We start from the raw sequence: 20,900 nt of genomic DNA, 5'->3' as shown, positions 1-20,900 counted from the left end.
GTTTTTTTGCATGATTTTAATCTATTCAATATACGTATACTGTAATTTATTTATCACGTATTATTATTTTATTTTTCTTCTATATTATGTATTAAATTGAACTGCTGCTGCTAAGTTAACAAATTTCATGACACATGCCGGTGATAATAAACCTGATTCAGATTTTTGTTGTAGCTTTATTAAAAATGCAATTAAAATAGAAACCAGATTTACATGGTTAAACAATGGTACCAAGATTGATTTAATAGCACACATCCTTAAAATATCCACAATTACTGCTTCATTTATATTGAATTTTAAAAAAACAGGCTGCATTCAATGTGATGGGTTAAAATTCTTCAGCAGTTTTTACTTTTTTCTTTATCATATACATTTTATATACATATAAAACTGACTTAGAAACATGTTGACAAGATATGGTTGTAATTCTATAAATTCTACTGGAAAGTATTTTCCCTGAAACCACTTCTCTTTAGTAGTGCCTAAATTTCTGACCATTTTGTTTTTATATACACAGTGGACACATCAGGACCAGCACACTTGGAACAATTAGGCAGATACCCCAATTAGCCAAAGTTTTGTGGATATAGTTAAAAAGGTATAAAAAAGTCAAACTACTATTCAACTGAGTAACAATTTATGTATTTAAATGAAATACAGAACAAATTAGAAAACTACAAATACTACTACAGTGCTATACAACTGTGTACTTGTTCCTAATAGTTATGAATGGAGGAATTCTTTTGATTGACTGTAAACAAACAACATCAGTGCAGACACCTGATACAGATAATGCTTCAGGTGATTGCATCCTCCAAATTCTTTGTAATTTCTAACTTACTGAAGTAGTGAAATTGTTTCATTTTCACTCCCGGCTGTTTCTGGCATCTCTAAGCCTGAATGATTGAAACCATGGCGCGCAAAACTTTCAAATTGTCTTACCATTTACTTCTCGCCAACTATCAGTGACAAAAATCATTCATTTTTGAACACAGATTCAACAGACGCTATTTAAAAACTGATCACTCTCAGCAAGGCATTATGTCTTAATGTCAATGTAAGTGCACATGACAAACACAGAACTATTTGGCAACAGTCTCCTGCCCCAATTAAGCAGCATAGTGTCCCAAATAAACATAGGGAATCCAGGCTATTTTCTTGATTTAGCTTTTGTTCTTTAAGAGTTATCCCAAATAAACAGCTGGCCTGATTTACCAATGGTCCAATTAACTGGAATCCAGTTATTAAAAAAACACAATCCAACAAAATATGTATTCCTTATAAATAATAATTATTCAGAGCTATTGTGTTTTATGGAACAACTGAATGTAAAAAGTTCTGTGCAAACAAAATTTTGTTAATGTGGGTAATGTTAGTGTACCAGAGTTCAAGCAGTTGTTTGTTGTTTTTTGTTTAGTGTGGAACAAGCCCTTCTAACCCAACGATCTACACAGCCCAGCAACCTATTTAACCCTAGCCTAATCAGAGAACAAGTTACAATGACTAATTAACCTACCATGGACTATGGGTGAAAACCCACACACTCATGGGGGAACAAATTCCTTACAGACGTTATGTAAGCCTTCTGTTTCTGTGAAGTGTCTGTAAAAGGATTTATCAGTAAGTTAGAAATGATCACATTGTCTAAGGGAGAACAAGTGAGGGTGTCAGCAGTTCACTCATTTACAGACATTGTGGTCATTGAAAAGCCAGAGTGCCAGCACAGGAACACACTTTCAACCAGACTTTTTTTAATCAAGCCACAGTTTAACCATTTGCATATTTGCCCATACAAACATTTCCAGCATAAATTATTCAATTTTATTTTAAACCTTGAAGACTATGACAAATATTCATAATCAATAAACTTTTCTTGAGCTTCCAGCCGGGTACAGATATCAAATATAACTTGTACCCAGCTGGAAGCCTGACAAAAATTTATTCGTCATATATGCCAGGAAAGCACTAGATCCATTTTCATCCATAATAAAGTACAACTGATAGATTTGTTTCTACAGAGGCATTATTTGGACGTATTTAGATTTCTGTGCAGAACTTGTGCAAGTCTGAAGCCTCTGTACAACTGGGCAAATTTCTCAAAACTACATCTCTCAGTAATACCACCAGCTACGATCACTATTTTAATAAAAAGTCAGATGATGCCAAATTAATGAGATTCCAAACTTCAACTTTCAATATAACTGAGAGAGAAGACCACAATCACTTCAGGAAATTAATTGGTTAATTTCACAATTCTTTTCCGAACCATGAATGGAACTGGTGTAGCAATGTGATAGGTTTAATTTTCAGATTATTTTACTGCAGATTTTAATCTGTAGAAGAATCTGTTGCTGTTACACAGCAGATTCCGGTTAATTGGGCCATTGGTTAATCAGGACAGCTGCTTATTTGGGACAAGTCTTAAAGAACAAAAACTATTCCCTTTGTTTATATGCTGCCTGATTGGGATAGGAGACTGTCACTGAACAGTTTCTAACTAGTGCCAAGACAAGCCATTAGACACTACATGGTGTTTACAGCAAACAGTTTTTAAATAACATCAGTTGTGCATGCTTATGTTAAAAAAGCAGTGATTTTTGTAACTGATAGTTGCAAGAAATAAGCAGTCAGACTATTCAGAACTGTTTTTGCTCACTGCGGTTTCAAACATTCAGGCTTGAAGGTGCCAGAAACAGCTCAGAGTGAAAGTAAATGATTTCACTACTTCAACAAGTTAGAAACTACAAAGAAATTGAAGGTATCGACAAACATCTTGAGTGTTAGTGAAAATAAAGATTTGGAGGATGCAATTGTTAAGAATTGTATGAAGGCAGTCCATTATCTGTACTAGGTGTTTGAGCCGAGTTTGTTAGTTTACAGTCAATCAAAAGAACATGGCAGTGTCATTCCTCTGTCAATACCTATTAGCAGCTAATGCATAGTTTTATAGTACTGCAGTAATATTGATAGTGTTTTAATTTGTTCTGTATTTCAATTAAACACATAATTTTCACCTCAGTTAAACTAGTTTTTTTAAAAAAAATAACTTTTTAACTATCTTCATGAAACTTTGGCTAATTGGGGCAGCCACTTAACTGGCCACAATGAATGTACTGGGGCCAAGGTGTCCCAGTTAACTGGAATCCACTGTATTTTCTTGAAAGTTGCTGTCAGCAGAGCACATGTATTTCATGTTAAGCAGCAGTCATGCTCTACATCATCAGCTTTTTAAAAAAATAAACACTTTATGACAGTGGACGAGGACTTAAACACAGTTCTCACGGATGAGATCCTTTCTGATGATGTACAGGTAACCCTAGACGTCCAGTATTGCTGGCTTCTGATTCTCAGAACAGGAGCACTGACATTAATCCAGCATAACCTTCCCCAGGTCTCCTTTCCGGAACGTTCTGATGAAGTCGTAAGCAGCTGCATTGTAGTTCGGCATGAGAATATTCACATTACCTGCAAAGTTGCAGTAATGGTAGTTACTTTCACACAGTCATGGGTAATTTTGACCAGCAACTAATCACATCTTGCTTTGCAAATGAAGGAGCAACAATATTTTAATGCTTTGTATTTAATAATAACCATATAACAATTACAGCACGGAAACAGGCCATCTCGGCCCTTCTAGTCCGTGCCGACGCTTATACTCACCTAGTCCCACCGACCTGCACTCAGCCCATAACCCTCCATTCCTTTCCTGTCCATATACCTATCCAATTTTACTTTAAAAGCCAATACCGAACCTGCCTCTACCACTTCTACTGGAAGCTCATTCCACACAGCTACCACTCTCTGAGTAAAGAAGTTCCCCCTCGTGTTACTCTTAAACTTTTGCCCCCTAACTCTCAACTCATGTCCTCTTGTTTGAATCTCCCCTACTCTCAATGGAAAAAGCCTATCCACGTCAACTCTATCTATCCCCCTCATAATTTTGAATACCTCTATCAAGTCCCCCCTCAACCTTCTACACTCCAAAAAATAAAGACCTAACTTGTTCAGCCTTTCCCTGTAACTTAGGTTCTGAAACCCAGGTAACATTCTAGTAAATCTCCTCTGTACTCTCTCTATTTTGTTGACATCTTTCCTATAATTCGGTGACCAGAACTGTACACAATACTCCAATTTCGGCCTTACCAATGCCTTGTACAATTTTAACATTACATCCCAACTCCTATACTCAATGCTCTGATTTATAAAGTCCAGCATACCAAAAGCTTTCTTCACCACCCTATCCACACGAGATTTCACCTTCAGGGAACTACGCACCATTATTCCTAGATCACTCTGTTCTACTGCATTCTTCAATGCCCTACCATTTACCATGTATGTCCTATTTGGATTATTCCTACCAAAATGTAACACCTCACACTTATCAGCATTAAACTCCATCTGCCATCGTTCAGCCCACTCTTCTAACTGGCCTAAATCTCTCTGCAAGCTTTGAAAACCTACTTCATTATCCACAACACCACCTACCTTAGTAATATTACTGACTTATTATCAGTATAATTATTATGGACTTCCATTTGAAACAGAGATGATGAGGATTTTCTTTAGGGTAGTTAATTCATCTGTGAAATTCATTGCCACAGTTGGGTGTGGAAGACAAGTCATTGGGTATATTTAAAGTGGAAGTTGATAGTTCTTGATTAGTCAGGGCATCAAAGGTTAGGGGGAGAAGGCAGGAGAATGGGGTTTGAGAGGGATAATCAATCAGCCATGATGGAATGGTGGAGCAGACTCAATGGGCCGAATGGCCTAATTCTGCTCCAATGTTTTATGGCCATATCTGTTAGTATAAAATAGGCAGGCTCATCACTAAAGTAAGAGTTCACAGCAATGTATTCAGCATTGACCCTATAATATATTATAGGACATGGGGCACACAAACAGTTCATTCAGCCCAACTGGCTCTACCAGTACTGATATCCCCCATGAGCCTCCTCCTGTCCTTGCCATTAAATCTTCCAGCATATCCCTTTATGGAGGGCTACATGGGAGGGAAGAGTTAGATTAAAGTGGGCTGAAGAGTCTGTTCTGTGTTGTACTGTTCTATGTTCCATTTTCTTCTGACTCAGAAGCTTGTCCAGTCTCCCTAAAATTTGTCTGTCCAATTTGTCTCAACCTGTACTTGTAGTAAATTCCACCACTCTTTGGATACATAAGTTTCTACTGACTTCTTAGTAGATGTCTTGGAGACACTTGGATGCTGGCCTCTGGCTGGGACATAGAACTTGTAACAGTACAGGTCCTTCGGCCCACAACATGGTGTAAACCTTTTAATCTAAAGTCAATCCAACCTTTCCTTCCTACATAGTCCTCCATCTTTATTTCATCCATGTGGCTACCTAGTTGTTGCTGAGTTCCTCTCCGTGCCCTCTGGCACATTGGACAACAACATTACCATTTCTTTAGCACTTACCGGTTTTTACGAGGCCAAGTTGCTAACCTAACACTCAAAGAAGCACAAATAAAAAGTGTGCAAGGAGCCAGCTGGATTTGAACCCAGGACCATTCACCTCAAAGTCTGGTGCAGATGCCACTACACCACTGGCCTGCTAAACATGCCTATCTAAGAGTCTCTTAAATGTCCTGCTTCTGCCATCACCCCTGGCAATGCATTCCACGCAGCAACCACTCTCTGTGTGAAAAAACTTACCCCTCAAATCCCCCCTAAACTTTCCAGCCATCACCTTAAAATTATGCCCATTGATTTCCCCCCAAGTGGACCTGCTGTGTCCATTTTTTCAAAATGTTGACATTGCTTTAAAGAACCTCAAGAAGTCGTCTCTGCAGTATGCCAAGTCTCGTATCTCCCCAAATGTGTATGAGAAGAAAATCAAAATAATTTATTTTCAATTAGCATTATCAGTGAAGCATAACATACAACTCACCCACTCCTGTAATGGCTTTCACTTTCTGCGTCTTGCCTAATTTCACAGCTATTTTTTTCAGCACTGTTTGCAAGTCGTCACAGGGCTCTCCCAGCTGGTATCGTTCAACATAACTGAAGGGGAAGACAGAATCAAAGAGATCTCAATCACAATCACAGGGTTTAGCAAATAACTACCGGTAACAGTTACTTAATTATTATTTTTTTTCCCTTTGATTATGTATTTGCACGAATTGGTGCCTTCTGCACACTGGTGTTTGTCCATCTTGTCTGCAGTGAATCATTAATTCTGGTGTGTTTCTTGTATTCATTGTAAATGGCCTCAAGACAATGAATCTCAGGGTGGTATATGGTGACATGTGTACTTTGATAATAAATTTACTTTGAGATAAAAATTCCTTTTTTGACTCTGTCTTGTTTCGCTAGTCACAGCTGACCATGGAGTTAAGCTTTAAACACTAGAGCATTACTAACTGAAGTAAAATGGAGACACAAGAGAGACAGAAGACAGAACATGGAGCAATAACCGTGTAGGTTCAGTATGTCACCAAAACTTAGATGAACTTTTTTAGATGCATAGTGGAGGATATCCTGACTGGCTGCACCATGGCCTGGTATGAAAGCACCAATGCTAAGAACAGTAAAGACTATGAAAAGTGATGAATACAACCCAGTCCATCACTCAGTCCCCCCCCAGCAGTGAGCATATTTACATCAGAGTTGCCACAAGAAAACAGTGTTCATCATCAAGAGCACCTACTATTCAGACCGTATTATTTTCTCACTGCTACCATCGGGCAGAAGCCCTGTCCCTAAACCCTAACCTGACCTCTAGCTCCCCTCTGTTCCCAAAACCGTCCCTATGAACCCAAGATGCTAATAAATTTATTATATGTTTAATATATTTCTTGTATTTTATAGGAATTGTTATGTATGGCACTGTACTGTTGTTACAAAACAACAAATTTCACGAGATAATGTTAGTGTTAATAAACCTCAAGATTCATTTTCCTGTGCACATTCACAGTAAATAGAAATAAACACAAAAGAATCAATGAAAGACTGCAAACAAGGTGGACAAACAACCCATGTGAAAAATTCAACACATTGTGCAAATACAAAACGAAATAAGCACAAAATAATAATAACAATAATAATAAATAAATAAATATGCAATAAGTATCCAGACCAAAGAATGAGAAGTCCTTGAAAATGAGTCCAAAGATTGTGGGAACAGTTCAGAGATGGGGCAGGTGAAGTTGAGTGAAGTTATCCCCTCTAGTTCAAGAGCAGATGGTTGTGGGGTAATAACTGTTCCTGAATCTGGTGATGTGGGTTCTGCGGGAGGTAATAAGACCATAAGACATAGGAGCAGGATTAGGCCATCTGGCCCATGGAGTCTGCTCCGCCATTCAATCATGGCTGATTCTTTTTTTCTATCTCCTCCTCAACCCAAGTTCCTGGTCTTTTCCCCGTAACCTTTGATGCCATGTCCAATCAAGACCTATCAATCTCTGCCTTAAATACACCCTATGACCTGGCCTCCACAGCTGCATGTGACAACAAATTCCACAAATTCACCACCCTTTGGTAAAGAAATTTCTCCGCATCTCTGTTTTGAAAGGGCGCCCCTCTATCCTGAGGCGGTGCCCTTTGTCCTAGACTTTCTCACCATGGGAAATATCCTTTCCATATCTACTCTGTCTAGGCCTTTCAAAATTCAAAATGTTTCAATGAGATCCCCCCTCATCCTTCTGAATTCCAGTGAGTACAGACTCAGAACCATCAAACGTTCCTCGCATGATAACCCTTTCATTCCTGGAATCATCCTTGTGAACCTCCTCTGGACTCCTTCCAATGCCAGCACATCTTTTCTAAGATGAGGGGCCCAAAACTGTTCAGAATACTCAAGGTGAGGCCTCACCAGTGCCTTATAAAGCCTCAGCATCACATCCTTGCTCTTATATTCTGGACCTCTTGAAATGAATGCTAACATGGTATTTGCCTTCCTCACCACCGACTCAACCTGCAAGTTAACCTTCAGGGTGTTCTGCACAAGGGCTCCCAAGTCCCTCTGCATCTCAGATTCCTGGATTTTCTCCCAGTTTAGAAAATAGTCTGCACATTTATTTCTACAACCAAATTGCCTAAGCTTGCATTTTCCAACACTGTATTTCATTTGCCACTTTCTTTCTTGCCCATTCTCCTAATCTGTCTAAGTCTTTCTGCAGCCTACCTGCTCCCTCAACACTACCTGCCCCTCCACAAATGTTCGTATCACCTGCAAACTTGGCAACAAAGCCATCTATTCCATCATATAAATCATTGATATACAGCATGAAAAGAAGTGGTCCCAACACCGACCTCAGCAGAACACCACTAGTCACTGGCAGCACACCAGAAAAGGATCCTTTTATTCCTACTCCCTGCCTCCTACCAATCAGCCAATGCTCTAACCATGTTAGTAACTTTCCTGTAATGGGCTCTTAACTTGGTAAGCAGACTCATGTGTGACACCTTGTCAAAGGCCTTCTGAAAGTCCAAATATACAACATCCACTGCATCCTCTTTATCTATCCCTACTTGTAATCTCCTCAAAGAATTCCAACAGATTGCCAGGCAGGGTTTTCTCTGAAGGAAACCATGCAACTTTGAACCATCCTGTGTCACCAAGTTCTCCATCACCTCATCCTTAACAACTGACTCCAATACCTTCCCAACCACTGAGGTCAGGCTAACTGGACTATAATTTCCTTTCTGCTGCTTTCCTCCTTTCTTAGAGTGAAGTAACATTAGCAATTTTCCAGTCCTCTGGCACCATGCCAGAGTCCAATGGTTTTTTGAAAGATCATTTCTAATGCCACCAGTACCTCTAATGCTATCTCTTTCAGAACCCTAGGGTGCAATTCCTCTGGTTAGAGTGACTTATATACCTTTAGGTCTTTTAGCTTTTTGAGCACCTTCGCTCTTGTAACAGTAACTGCACCTACTTCTCTTTCTTCACACACAACATCAAGTATACTGCTAGAGCCTTCCACAGTGAAGACTGATGCAAAATACTCATTTAGTTCATCAGCCATCTCCTTGTCCCCTGTTATTATTTCTCCTGCCTCATTTTCTAGCGGTCCTATATCCACTCTCATTTCTCTTTTATTTTTAACATACCTGAAAAAACTTTTACTATAGTCTTTGATATTATTTGCTAGCTTGCTTTCATATTTCATCTTTTCCCTTCTAATTTTTTTAGTTGCTCTCTGTAGGTTTTTAAAATTTTCCCAATCCTCTATCTTCCCACTAATTTTTGCTTTGTTGTATGCCCTTTCTTTTGCTTTTACAATAGCTTTGACTTCCCTCGTCAGCCACGGTTGTACTATTTTTTGAGTACTTCTTCATTTTTGGAATACATTTGACCTGCACCTTCCTCATTTTCCCCAGAAACAGCCGTTGCTGTTCTGCTGACATCCCTGCCAGCAGCTCTTTCCAACTTACTTTGGCCAAATCCTCTCTCATACCACTCTAATTTCTTTTATTCCACTGAAATACTGCTACATCAGACTTTACTTTCTCCCTACTGAATTTCAAGTTGAACTCAATCATATTGTGATCACTGGTTCCTAAGGGTTATTTTACCTTAAACTCCCTAATCGTCTCCAGTTCATTACATGACACCCAATCCAGTATAACTGATCCCCTAGTAGGCTCAATGACAAACTGCTCTAAAAAGCTATCTATTAGGCATTGAACAAACTCACTCTCTTGAGATCCATTACCAACCTGATTTTCCCAATCGACCTGCATGTTCAAATCTCCCATTATTACCATAACATTGCCCTTTTGACTCGCCTTTTCTAATTCCTGTTGTAACCTGTGGTCCATCTCCCAGCCACTGTTGGGAGGCCTGTATATAGCTGCCATCAACGTCCTTTTACCCTTGCAGTTTCTTAACTCAATCCACAAGGATTCAACATTTTCCAATACTACGTCACATCTTTCTAATGATTTGATGCCATTCTTTACCAGTAGAGCCACACCACTCCCTCTGCCTACCTTCCTATCCCGCTGATATAACGTGTCATCTTGGACATTCAGTTCCCAACTACAACCATCCTTCAGCTACAATTCAGTGATGGCCCCATCATACCTGGCAGTCTGTAATATTGCAACAAGATCATCCATCTTATTTCTTATACTACGCGCATTTAGATACAACACCTTGTGTACTGATTTTGCTATCCTTTCTGACTCTGCACCCCTAATGATTTGATACTTGGCCTGTTGGCTGCAACTAAATCTCATCACCTGCCTGCCCTTCCTGACAATGTGACTGCACATTATCTTTACTTGTTTACCATCTGTCCTTTCCTGAGTCCCTTCACTTTGGCTCCCACCCCGCTCCAAGTTAGTTTAAACCTTCCCCAACAGCCCTAACAAACCTGCCCTCAAGAATGATAGAATGTACATTGCTAGTTTGGACATAGCCATAGCATTGGCTATTGTTTTAAAATGCCACCATTTAAGATGGGCGACAGCCTACTGGTGGTTCATAAAGCAAGAAACACAAATACTTTGTTAATAATGCTTTTTCTGTGGTAAATTATGGTAAACTATCACCACAAACAATGAAGAGGCAAGCAAAGGTGAGGTTGACTTGAGGGTCGAGGCATACAAGTGTGATGCCAAGTCAGAGCAAGGCATGTTTGAGGAGAAGTGTTCGGAGCAAAGTTGAGGCATGTTCGAGACGGAGTTGGATAGGAATTGTTTTGGAGTCTGTCCACCTGAACCGAGGAGCGAGGTTGGACCAATCTAAGCGCCAGGCTGATTTGGAAAAGTTGGGTGCGGGCCAGAACGTGGTGGCAGGGTTCAAGCTCAGAGTGTTGATGCAGCAGGGCCTGGGTCCTAGTGTGGGGGACAATTTAAACACCAGCCCAGAGGCGAGGGTTGGGCCAATTCTGTTCATTACTCTGCTCTCAGCTAAGGCTGTGAGACTGTTCCGGGCTTTGTGACAATTTGCTCCTCTGAGTGATGAAGTGAGACTGCGGCTGTGGACCTGCTCTGGGCTGCATGTCTATGGACTCAGTTTTGTTCTGAGTCCTTTTGCTTGCATGATTTGTGGTTTATTTCCTCTCCCTGTGCATTGGGTGTTGGTCTTTTTTAAAATTTGGTTCTTTCGGGTTTGTTTTGTGGCTGCCTGTAAGCAGACGAATCTCAAGGTTATATATCTTATACATACTTGGATAATAAATGTAGTTTGAACTTTGAACATAGGTTGCATAATGTGTACAGTTCCAAACCCAGATTACAGGAAAGGTGTGACTGTACTGGTGAAAGGTACTGAGGAGATTTAAAGAATGCTGCCAGAAATGGAAATTGTATGGCGGGGCTCTTTTTGAAATGGGAGGTCAAAGAGAAACCCAGCTGAGGAGTATAAAATTATGAGAAGATTGAAAGGTTCTGTTTCTGTCAACAAAGGGCATAGGCAAAGATTAGAGGGAGCTAAGGGCAGTCTTTCAGCCAGAGGGTGGCGAGGATCTGGAACTGACTGTTCAAAAGGTTAGAGACAGAAACCCTTATCACACTTCAACATGTTTTGTGAAGAGCTGTCACCTGGTGGGCTCCTGCTTGAAAATGGGATTAAGCTGGTTTGCTCTTTATTAGCACAAAAACAATGAGCTGAATGGGCTCCTGCACTGTCAGTTTTTTATGATTTGATGCTGTTTACATTCTAGTGTAATGGAACAGCAAAAATGTCACATAGGACTCCCAGGGATTTGGAAGAGGAATAGTAATATCAGAAAAGTAGATGGTCAGTTATAAATCAGATGTTAATATTTTGCCCTCAATTACCTGTGATGGGCTATCTACATATAGTATGCATCAAACAGAGAAAATTTTACAGAGCAAGGAAATTAGGAAAGGGCAGTGTGGTTCATATTTATGATTAATGAGACAAGTAACATTACAAAGGGGAAACAAATTGAATTTTCCTTTTGCTTTCAATTGACCCTGACAATTGAGGAAGAAACATTGATTTGATCAAAAGAGTCAGAACTGTAAAAAGCCCAAATAACCAAAGGTGATTTGTTTATCCAAAGAGAAGAAAACATGATATCTTATTTTAGCAAATGTCCATTATACTACTCTATATGCTAGTTTGGAGGTGCCACAGTAGTGTAGCAGTTAGCGCAACACCTTTACAGCTCAAAGTTTTGGAATTCTGGGTTCAATTGAGACATCATCTGTAAGGAGTCTATACGTCCTCCCCATGGAATGCGTGTGTTTTCTCTGGATGCTCTGGTTTCCTCCCACAGTCCAGAGATGTACCAATTAGTTGGTTACTTGGTCATTGTAAATTGTCCTGTGATTCGGCGAGAGTTAAATCAGGGGTTGCTAGGCAGTGTGACTCAAAGGTCTGGAAGGGCTATTCCCTGCTGCATCTCAATAAATAAATAACTTAGTATATTATGAAATCATAATGCACATTGAGAAAATGCACAAACGGAGACATGCTGAACAAAAGGAACATGCTGAAAAATAATATAAAATGATACTTACTCGAACTTCTGATGTTTATTGAGAGTGAAGAGTAGATAGTCCGCAATTACTTCCTCTCCTACCAAATGGTCTAATATTGTTCCTGTGGCAAATCAAATACAGGACTATTGCACTGAAGGAAAGAAAAATTCTGCATCCAAAACTATGTTTTGTAACCTCAAAACATTTTAAAGCTGAACTCAGATTTATTTCTGAAGCAAAGCCAGCAGCCAACGTATATGTGGTGCCAACAAACAACAATGAGTTGAAGTCAGCTATCTTGGTTCCATTGACTGTGGTATTGATAAGACACAATGAGAAATTCCTTTCTGTTATTTAATTAGTGCATAGGATCCTTAACACTGGTGGACCCAGAAAAGGATCTCTGTTTTCATGGATCTATCAGGAATGCACTCTGTATTGCATAAGATCAACTTGATTATGATACCAAATCTCACAGTAGACATTTAAATCATTACCAGTTGACTATGAACCAACAATAATATAAGAACATAAGACATAGGAGCAGTATAAGGCCATTCTGCCCATCAAGTTTGCTCCGCCATTCTATCAAGGCTGATTTATTATCCCTCTCAACCCTATTACCCTGCCTTCTCCCCATAACCTCTGATGCCCTGATTAATCAAGTACCTGTCAACCTCCAATGTAATGTATTCAATGACTTGGCCTCCACAGTTATCTGGGGCAATAAATTCTACAGATTCACCACTCTCTTGTTAAAGAAATTCCTCCTTATCTCTGTTCTAATTCTGAAGCTGTGCCCTCTGGGCCTAGACTCCCCCACAATAGGAAACATTATCTCCACATCCATTCTCTCAAGGTATTTCAATACTTGATAGGTTTCAATGAGAAGTTTGGATAGGTACAAGGATGGGAGGGGTACAGAGGGCTATGGTCCAGATGTAGGTTGGTGGGACTAGGCAGAATATCATTTCAGCATGGACTAGATAAGCCAAAAGGTCCTGTTTCTGTGCTGTAGTACGGTACTACTCTAACAGTTATTTGTTTACTATCAGTGTTGATGTAGTGTGCCAACAGCTTATCCCAGGTCTAAGTGCTAAGTGTAGAACATACCACAGAGTGCCAGCTTCAACCCTACTTCCACGCTTTCAATGTGAGGAGAAAAGACACCAGGAGTATCTAATAAAAATACGATGGGTCTCTCGCAAACCTGCAGAAACACAGAACATTCATAACTTTTTTTAGCACTACATTACCGGAGGACATCTGAAGGTGATGAGAAAAATGCTTGTCCTAGATTATAACCAGTTGAACCCAGAGCTGGTACTCATGTGACAAAGTAGCCTTTGCTAAAATGATGAGATGGAAACCAAACCAACTATTAATAGCATATAGAGTATTCAAAATAACAAGTCCACAGTGACATCCAACTGTTCTCTGCAAGTTCCCTTTACAATGACTCAACCTTTTATGATTAACCAATCACTGCAGAAAGATAAAGCATAAGACACAGGAGCAGAATTAGGCCATTCAGGTCATTGAGTTTGCTCCACCATTCCATCATGGCTGAATTATTATCCCTCTCAACCCCATTCTCTTGCTTTCCCCATATAAATATAAGACCATAAGACAAAGGAGCAGAAGTCAGCCATTCGGCCCATCGAATCTGCTCCGCCATTTTATTATGAGCTGATCCATTTTCCGATTTAGTCCCACTCCCCCGCCTTCTCACCATAACCTTTGATGTCCTGGCTACTCAGATACCTATCAATCTCTGCCTTAAATACAGCCAATGGCTTGGCCTCCACTGCCAGCCGTGGCAACAAATTCCACAGATTTACCACCCTCTGGCTAAAAAAATTTCTTCGCATCTGTTCTGAATGGGTGCCCTTCAATCCTTAAGTCATGCCCTCTCGTACTAGACTCACCCACTGTGGGAAACAACTTTGCCACATCCACTCTGTCCATGCCATTCAACATTCGAAATGTTTCTGAGGTCCCCCCTCATTCTTCTAAGCTCCAAGGAGTACAGTCTAAGAGCGGTCAAATGGTCCTCATATGTTAACCCTCTCATTCCCAGAATCATTCTAGTGAATCTTCTCTGAACCCTCTCCAACGTCAGCACATCCTTTCTTAAATAAGGAGCCCAAAACTGCACACAGTACTCCAAGTGAGGTCTTACCACTGCCTTATACAGCCTCAACATCACATCCCTGCTCCTAAACTCTATTCCTCTAGAAATGAATGCCAACATTGCATTCGCATTCTTCGCCACCACCTCAACCTGGAGGTTAACCTTAAGGATATCCTGCATGAGGACTCCCAAGTCCCATTGCATCGCAGAACTTTGAATTCTCTCCCCATTTAAATAATAGTCTGCCCATTTATTTCTTCTACCAAAGTGCATGACCATACACTTTCCAACATTGTATTTCATTTGCCACTTCTTTGCCCATTCTCCCAATCTATCCAAGTCTCTCTGCAGACTCTCTGTTTCCTCGGCACTACCGGCACCTCCACCTATCTTTGTATCATCAGCAAACTTAGCCACAAAGCCATCTATTCCATAATCCAAATCATTGATATACAACGTAAAAAGAAGTGGCCCCAACACGGACCCCTGTGGAACACCAATGGTAACCAGCAGCCAACCAGAATGGGATCCCTTTATTCCCACTCTCTGTTTCCTGCCAATCAGCCAATGCTCTAACCATGTATGTAAATGTCCTGTAATTCCATGGACTCTTATTTTGTTTAGCAGCCTCATGTACGGCACCTTGTCAAAGGCCTTCTGAAAATCCAAATACACAACATCCACTACATCTCCCTTGTCTAGCCTCCTAGTAATTTCCTCAAAAAATTGCAATAGGTTTGTCAGGCAGGATTTTCCTTTAAGGAAACCATGTTGAGTTCTGCCTATCTTGTCATATACCTCCAGGTACTCCATAACCTCATCCTTGACAATCGACTCCAACAACTTCCCAAATACCGATGTCAAGCTAACAGGTCTATAATTTCCTTTTTGATTCCTTGCCCCCTTCTTAAATAGCGGAGTGACATTTGCAATCTTCCAATCCTCCAGAACCATGTCAGAATCTATTGACTTTTGAAAGATCATTGCTAATGCCTCCGCAATCTCCACAGCTACTTCCTTCAGAACACGAGGGTGCATTCCATCTGGTCCGGGAGATTTATCTACCCTTAGACTAATTCAGCTTCCTGAGTACTTTCTCTGTCGTAATTGTGACTGCGCACACTTCTCTTCCCTGACATCCTTGAGTGTCCGGTATACTGCTATTGTTTTCCTCAGTGAGGACTGATGCAAAATACACGTTCAGTTCCTCCACCATTTCCTTATCTCCCATTACAATTTCTTCAGCATCATTTTCTATCAGTCCTGTCTACTCTTACCTGTCTTTTACTCTTTATATACTTGAAAAAGCTTTTAGTATCCTCTTTGATATTATTTGCTAGCTTCCTTTCATAGTTCATCTTTTCCCTCTTAATGATCTTCTTAGTTTCCTTTTGTAAGTTTTTAAAAACTTCCCAATCCTCTGTCTTCACACTAATTTTTGCTTCTTTGTATGGCCTCTCCTTTGCTTTTACTTTGGCTTTGACTTCTCTTGTCAGCCACTGTTGCATCCTTTTTCCATTCGAAAATTTCTTCTTTTTTTGAATATATCTGTCTTGCACCTTCTTCACTTCTCACATAAACTCCAGCCACTGCTGCTCTGCCGTCCTTCCCGCTAATGTCCCTTTCCAGTCAACCTTGGCCAGTTCCTCTCTCATGCTACTGTAATTTCCTTTACTCCACTGAAATACTGACACATTGGATTTCGGCTTCTCTTTCCCAAATTTCACAGTGAACTCAATCATGTTATGATCACTGCCTTCTAAGGGTTCCTTCACCTCAATCTCTCTAATCATCTCTGGTTCATTACACAATACCCAATCCAGTACAGCCGATCCCCTAGTGGGCTCAACAACAAGCTGTTCTGAAAAGCCATCTCGCAGACATTCTACAAATTCTCTCTCTTGAGATGCAGTGCCAACCTGATTTTCACAATCCCCTCACATGTTAAAATCCCCCACAATTATCATAACACTGCCCTTCTGGCAAGCCTTTTCTATTTCCTGTTGTAATTTGTAGTCCACATCACTGCAGCTGTTTGGAGGCCTGTATATAACTGCCATCAGGGTCCTTTTATCCCTGCGATTTCTTAGCTCAACCCATAAAGATTCTGCTCCTTCCGATCCTATGTCACCTCTTTCTAATGATTTAATATCATTTCTTACCAATAAAGCCATGCCACCCCCTCTGCCTACCTGCCTATCCTTCTGGTACACCGTGTATCCTTGGACGTTCAGCTCCCAGAGACATGCATCCTTTAGCCACGTCTCAGTGATGGCCACAATATCATACCTGCCAATCTGTAGCTGTACAACAAAATCATCCACCTTATTCCTTATGCTGCGTGCATTTAAGTATAACACCCTAAGTCCAGTATTTGGTACTTTTTGCTTTGATTGCTCTGCAACTTTATTGCACTGCAACTTTATTGCACTGCAACTCATCCCAATGGTTGCAAATTTGCCCCATCACCTGCCTGTCCTTCCTGACATCTTTACTGCTGACTATCTTAGATTTATTTCTGTTTTCCCCCTCCTCCGCTCTATCATTACGGTTCCCATCCCACTGCCAAATTAGTTTAAACCCTCCCTAACAGTTCTATTAAACCTTCCCGCCAGGATATCGGTCCCCTTCAGGTTCAGGTGTAACCCATCCTTTTTGAACAGGTCATACTTCCCCCAGAAGAGATCCCAAAGATGCAAAATCTGAAGCCCTGACCCCTGCACCAGTCTCTCAGCCACTCATTCATTTGCCTGATCCTTCTATTCTTGCCCTCGCTAGCACGTGGCATAGGTAGCAATCCTGAGATTACTACCCTGGAGGTCCTGCTTCTCAGCTTCCTTTCTAACTCCCGGAAATCTCTCTTCAGGACCTCCTCCCTTTTCCTATCTATGTCATTGGTACCAACATGTACCAAGACAGCTGGCTGCTCGCCCTCTCCCTTCAGAATACTCTGCACCCGATCCGAGACATCCCATACCCTGACATCTGGGAGGCAACACACCATGCGGGTATCTCTATCAGGCTCACAGAATCTCCTGTCTGTTCCCGACTATGAAATCTCCTATGACTACCGCATTCCTCTTCTCCTTCCTTCCCTCCTGCACAACAGCGCCAGAGATCTGGTCAGCGTGGCTGAACAGCATCCAAAACGATATACTTGTTACTGAGGGGGGCAGCCACAGGGGTGCTCTCCACTATCCGGGCATTTCCCTTCCCTCTACTGACAAGTCACCCAGTTTTCTGACCCCTGTAGCCTAGGGATGACTACTTTCCTGTAGCTCCTGTCTATCACCTCTTCACTTTCCCTAATAAGCAGTAGGTCATCAAGCTGCAGCTCCAGATCCCTAACACGGTCTCTGAGGAGCCGCATCTCGGTGCACCTGGTGCAGACGTGGCCATCAGGGAGGCGGGAGATCTCCCAGGATTCCCACATCTGACACCCTGAACAAAGCATTAACCCTGCAGGCATGCTACCTAATTCTACAGGAATGAAACAAGGAAAAATAAGTCTACTCACCCACTTACCTCGCCAAACACACAAACTTTTTAAACCGTTAGCTCATACCGTTAGCTGTGTGAGCCCTGCTGTTCCTCCGTCTGTCTGGGCCGATTCGCCAAGGGGAAAAAAGACCTACTCCTAAGTTAAACAACAAAACACACAAAATGCTGGTGGAACACAGCAGGCCAGGCAGCATCAATATAGGGAGAAGTGCTGTCGACGTTTCGGGCCGAGACCCTTCGTCAGGACTAACTGAAAGGAAAGATAGTAAGAGATTTGAAAGTAGTGGGGGAGGGGGAAATGTGAAATGATAGGAGAAGACCGGAGGGGGTGGGATGAAGCTAAGAGCTGAAAAGGTGATTGGCGAAAGTGATACAGAGCTGGAGAAGGGAAAGGATCATGGGACGGGAGGCCTCGGGAGAAAGAAAGGGGGGGGGGGGGAGCACCAGAGGGAGATGGAGAACAGGCAAACAACTAAATATGTCAGGGATGAGGTAAGAAGGGGAGGAGGGGCATTAACAGAAGTTAGAGAAGTCAATGTTCATGCCATCAGGTTGGAGGCTACCCAGCCGGTATATAGGGTGTTGTTCCTCCAACCTGAGTGTGGCTTCATCTTGACAGTAGAGGAGGCCATGGATAAGCATATCAGAATGGGAATGGGACATGGAATTAAAATGTGTGGCCATTGGGAGATCCTGCTTTCTCTGGCGGACCGAGCATAGGTGTTCAGCGAAATGGTCTCCCAATCTGCGTCGGGTCTCACCAATATATAAAAGGCCACACTGGGAGCACTGGACACAGTATACCACACCAGCCGACTCACAGGTGAAGTGTCGCCTCACCTGGAAGGACTGTCTGGGGCCCTGAATGGTGGTGAGGGAGGAAGTGTAAGGGCAGGTGTAGCACTTGTTCCGCTTACAAGGATAAGTGCCAGGAGGGAGATCGGTGGGAAGGGATGGGGTGGGGGGGGGGGGGGGGGGATGAGTGGACAAGGGAGTCATGTAGGGAGCAAGCACCTCCAACAGGATCCCACTACCAAGCCACCTCCAATGGGATCCCACTACCAAGACCCACCCGGACAGTCTTGAAGCTCTTCGCTTCTTTTTGGATTCCAGACCTAACCAATTCCCCTCTACCACCACTCTCCTCCATCTAGCGGAATTAGTTCTTACTCTCAATAATTCCTCCTTTGGCTCCTCCCACTTCCTCCAAACCAAGGGTGTAGCCATGGGCACCTGCATGGGTCCCAGTTATGCCTGCCTTTTTGTTGGCTTTGTGGAACAGTCCATGTTCCAAGTCTATACGGGTATCCGTCCCCCTCTTTTCCTTCGTTACATCGACGACTGCATTGGCACTGCCTCCTGCACACATGCTGAACTCGTTGACTTCATTAACTTTGCCTCCAACTTTCACCCTGCCCTCAAATTTACCTGGTCCATTTCCGACACCTCCCTCCCCTTTCTTGATCTTTCTGTCTCCATCTCTGGAGATGGCTTATCTACTGATATCTACTATAAGCCTACAGACTCTCACAGCTACCTGGACTATTCCTCTTTCCACCCTGTCTCTTCCCCCACTCTTTCTGCTTTTCACAGGGATCGCTCCCTACGCGACTCCCCTGTCCACACATCCCCCCCATCCCTTCCCACCAATCTCCCTCCTGGCACTTATCCTTGTAAGCGGAACAAGTGCTACACCTGCCCTTACACTTCCTCCCTCACCACCATTCAGGGCCCCAGACAGTCCTTCCAGGTGAGGCGACACTTCACTGTGTCCGGTGCAGCCTTTTATATATTGGTGAGACCTGACGCAGACTGGGAGACCGTTTCGCTGAACACCTACGCTCGGTCCGCCAGAAAAAGCAGGATCTCCCAGTGGCCACACATTTTAATTCCACGTCCCATTCCCATTCTGATATGTCTATCCATGGCCTCCTCTACTGTCAAGATGAAGCCACACTCAGGTTGGAGGAACAACACCCTATATACCGGCTGGGTAGCCTCCAACCTGATGGCATGAACATTGACTTCTCTAACTTCTGTTAATGCCCCTCCTCCCCTTCTTACCCCATCCCTGACATATTTAGTTGTTTGCCTGTTCTCCATCTCCCTCTGGTGCTCCCCCCCCTTTCTTTCTCCTGAGACCTCCCGTCCCATGATCCTTTCCCTTCTCCAGCTCTGTATCACTTTCGCCAATCACCTTTTCAGCTCTTAGCTTCATCCCACCCCCTCCGGTCTTCTCCTATCATTTCGCATTTCCCCCTCCCCCACTACTTTCAAATCTCTTACTATCTTTCCTTTCAGTTAGTCCTGACGAAGGGTCTCGGCCCGAAACGTCGACAGCGCTTCTCCCTATATTGATGCTGCCTGGCCTGCTGTGTTCCACCAGCATTTTGTGTGTGTTGTTGTTTGAATTTCCAGTGTCTGCAGATTTCCTCGTGTTTACTCCTAAGTTAATTAGATTAATTAAAGGAGCTGACTGGCCTTACCTGACTGGGAGCAAGTTCGTCGTCAGCCTCTGCTCGCCGAAGCCTCTCGAGCCAAAGCCTTCCTACTCTGTCTCCCACTACTCTGTCACCCGCTACATTAATCTGCTCGCTTTTTAAACACTCCCTCTGTCTCAGAGTCGACCTTCACGAGCTTGCGTAGTCGTGCCCCATTCAAACTGCTAAAGAAATAACCATTAACACCCCGACTAATCAAGACCCCATCAACCTCCACGTTAAATATATCCAATGACTTGACCTCCACAGATGTCAATGGCAATAAATTCCAGATTCATCACCCTGTTGATCCATATTGACTGGCATATTAAAATGACACCCTCCATTGTGAAATAACCATGACTGATTT

At 42.2% G+C, this 20,900-nt stretch overlaps 1 protein-coding gene across 2 annotated transcripts in view; it reads right to left on the bottom strand.

Moving 5' to 3' along the window:
* Positions 1-328: 328 nt before the first annotated feature.
* The window catches only part of mtg1 (mitochondrial ribosome-associated GTPase 1), a 42,425-nt gene continuing 21,853 nt past the window's right edge, over positions 329-20,900 (bottom strand). For both annotated transcript variants that reach the window (XM_073025682.1, XM_073025683.1), the window contains exons 8-11: positions 13,529-13,625; positions 12,455-12,536; positions 5,904-6,016; positions 329-3,465 (exon numbers count right to left, since the gene is read on the bottom strand). In XM_073025682.1, coding sequence (XP_072881783.1) covers positions 3,368-3,465; positions 5,904-6,016; positions 12,455-12,536; positions 13,529-13,625 — 390 coding nt within the window. In that variant the 3' untranslated portion in view covers positions 329-3,367. The remainder of the gene's footprint in view (positions 3,466-5,903; positions 6,017-12,454; positions 12,537-13,528; positions 13,626-20,900) is intronic.

The sequence above is a fragment of the Hemitrygon akajei genome, chromosome 21 (assembly GCF_048418815.1).
Source record: "Hemitrygon akajei chromosome 21, sHemAka1.3, whole genome shotgun sequence".
Classification (NCBI taxonomy): Eukaryota; Metazoa; Chordata; class Chondrichthyes; order Myliobatiformes; family Dasyatidae; genus Hemitrygon; species Hemitrygon akajei.
This window is presented reverse-complemented; position numbering and strand designations above follow the sequence as displayed.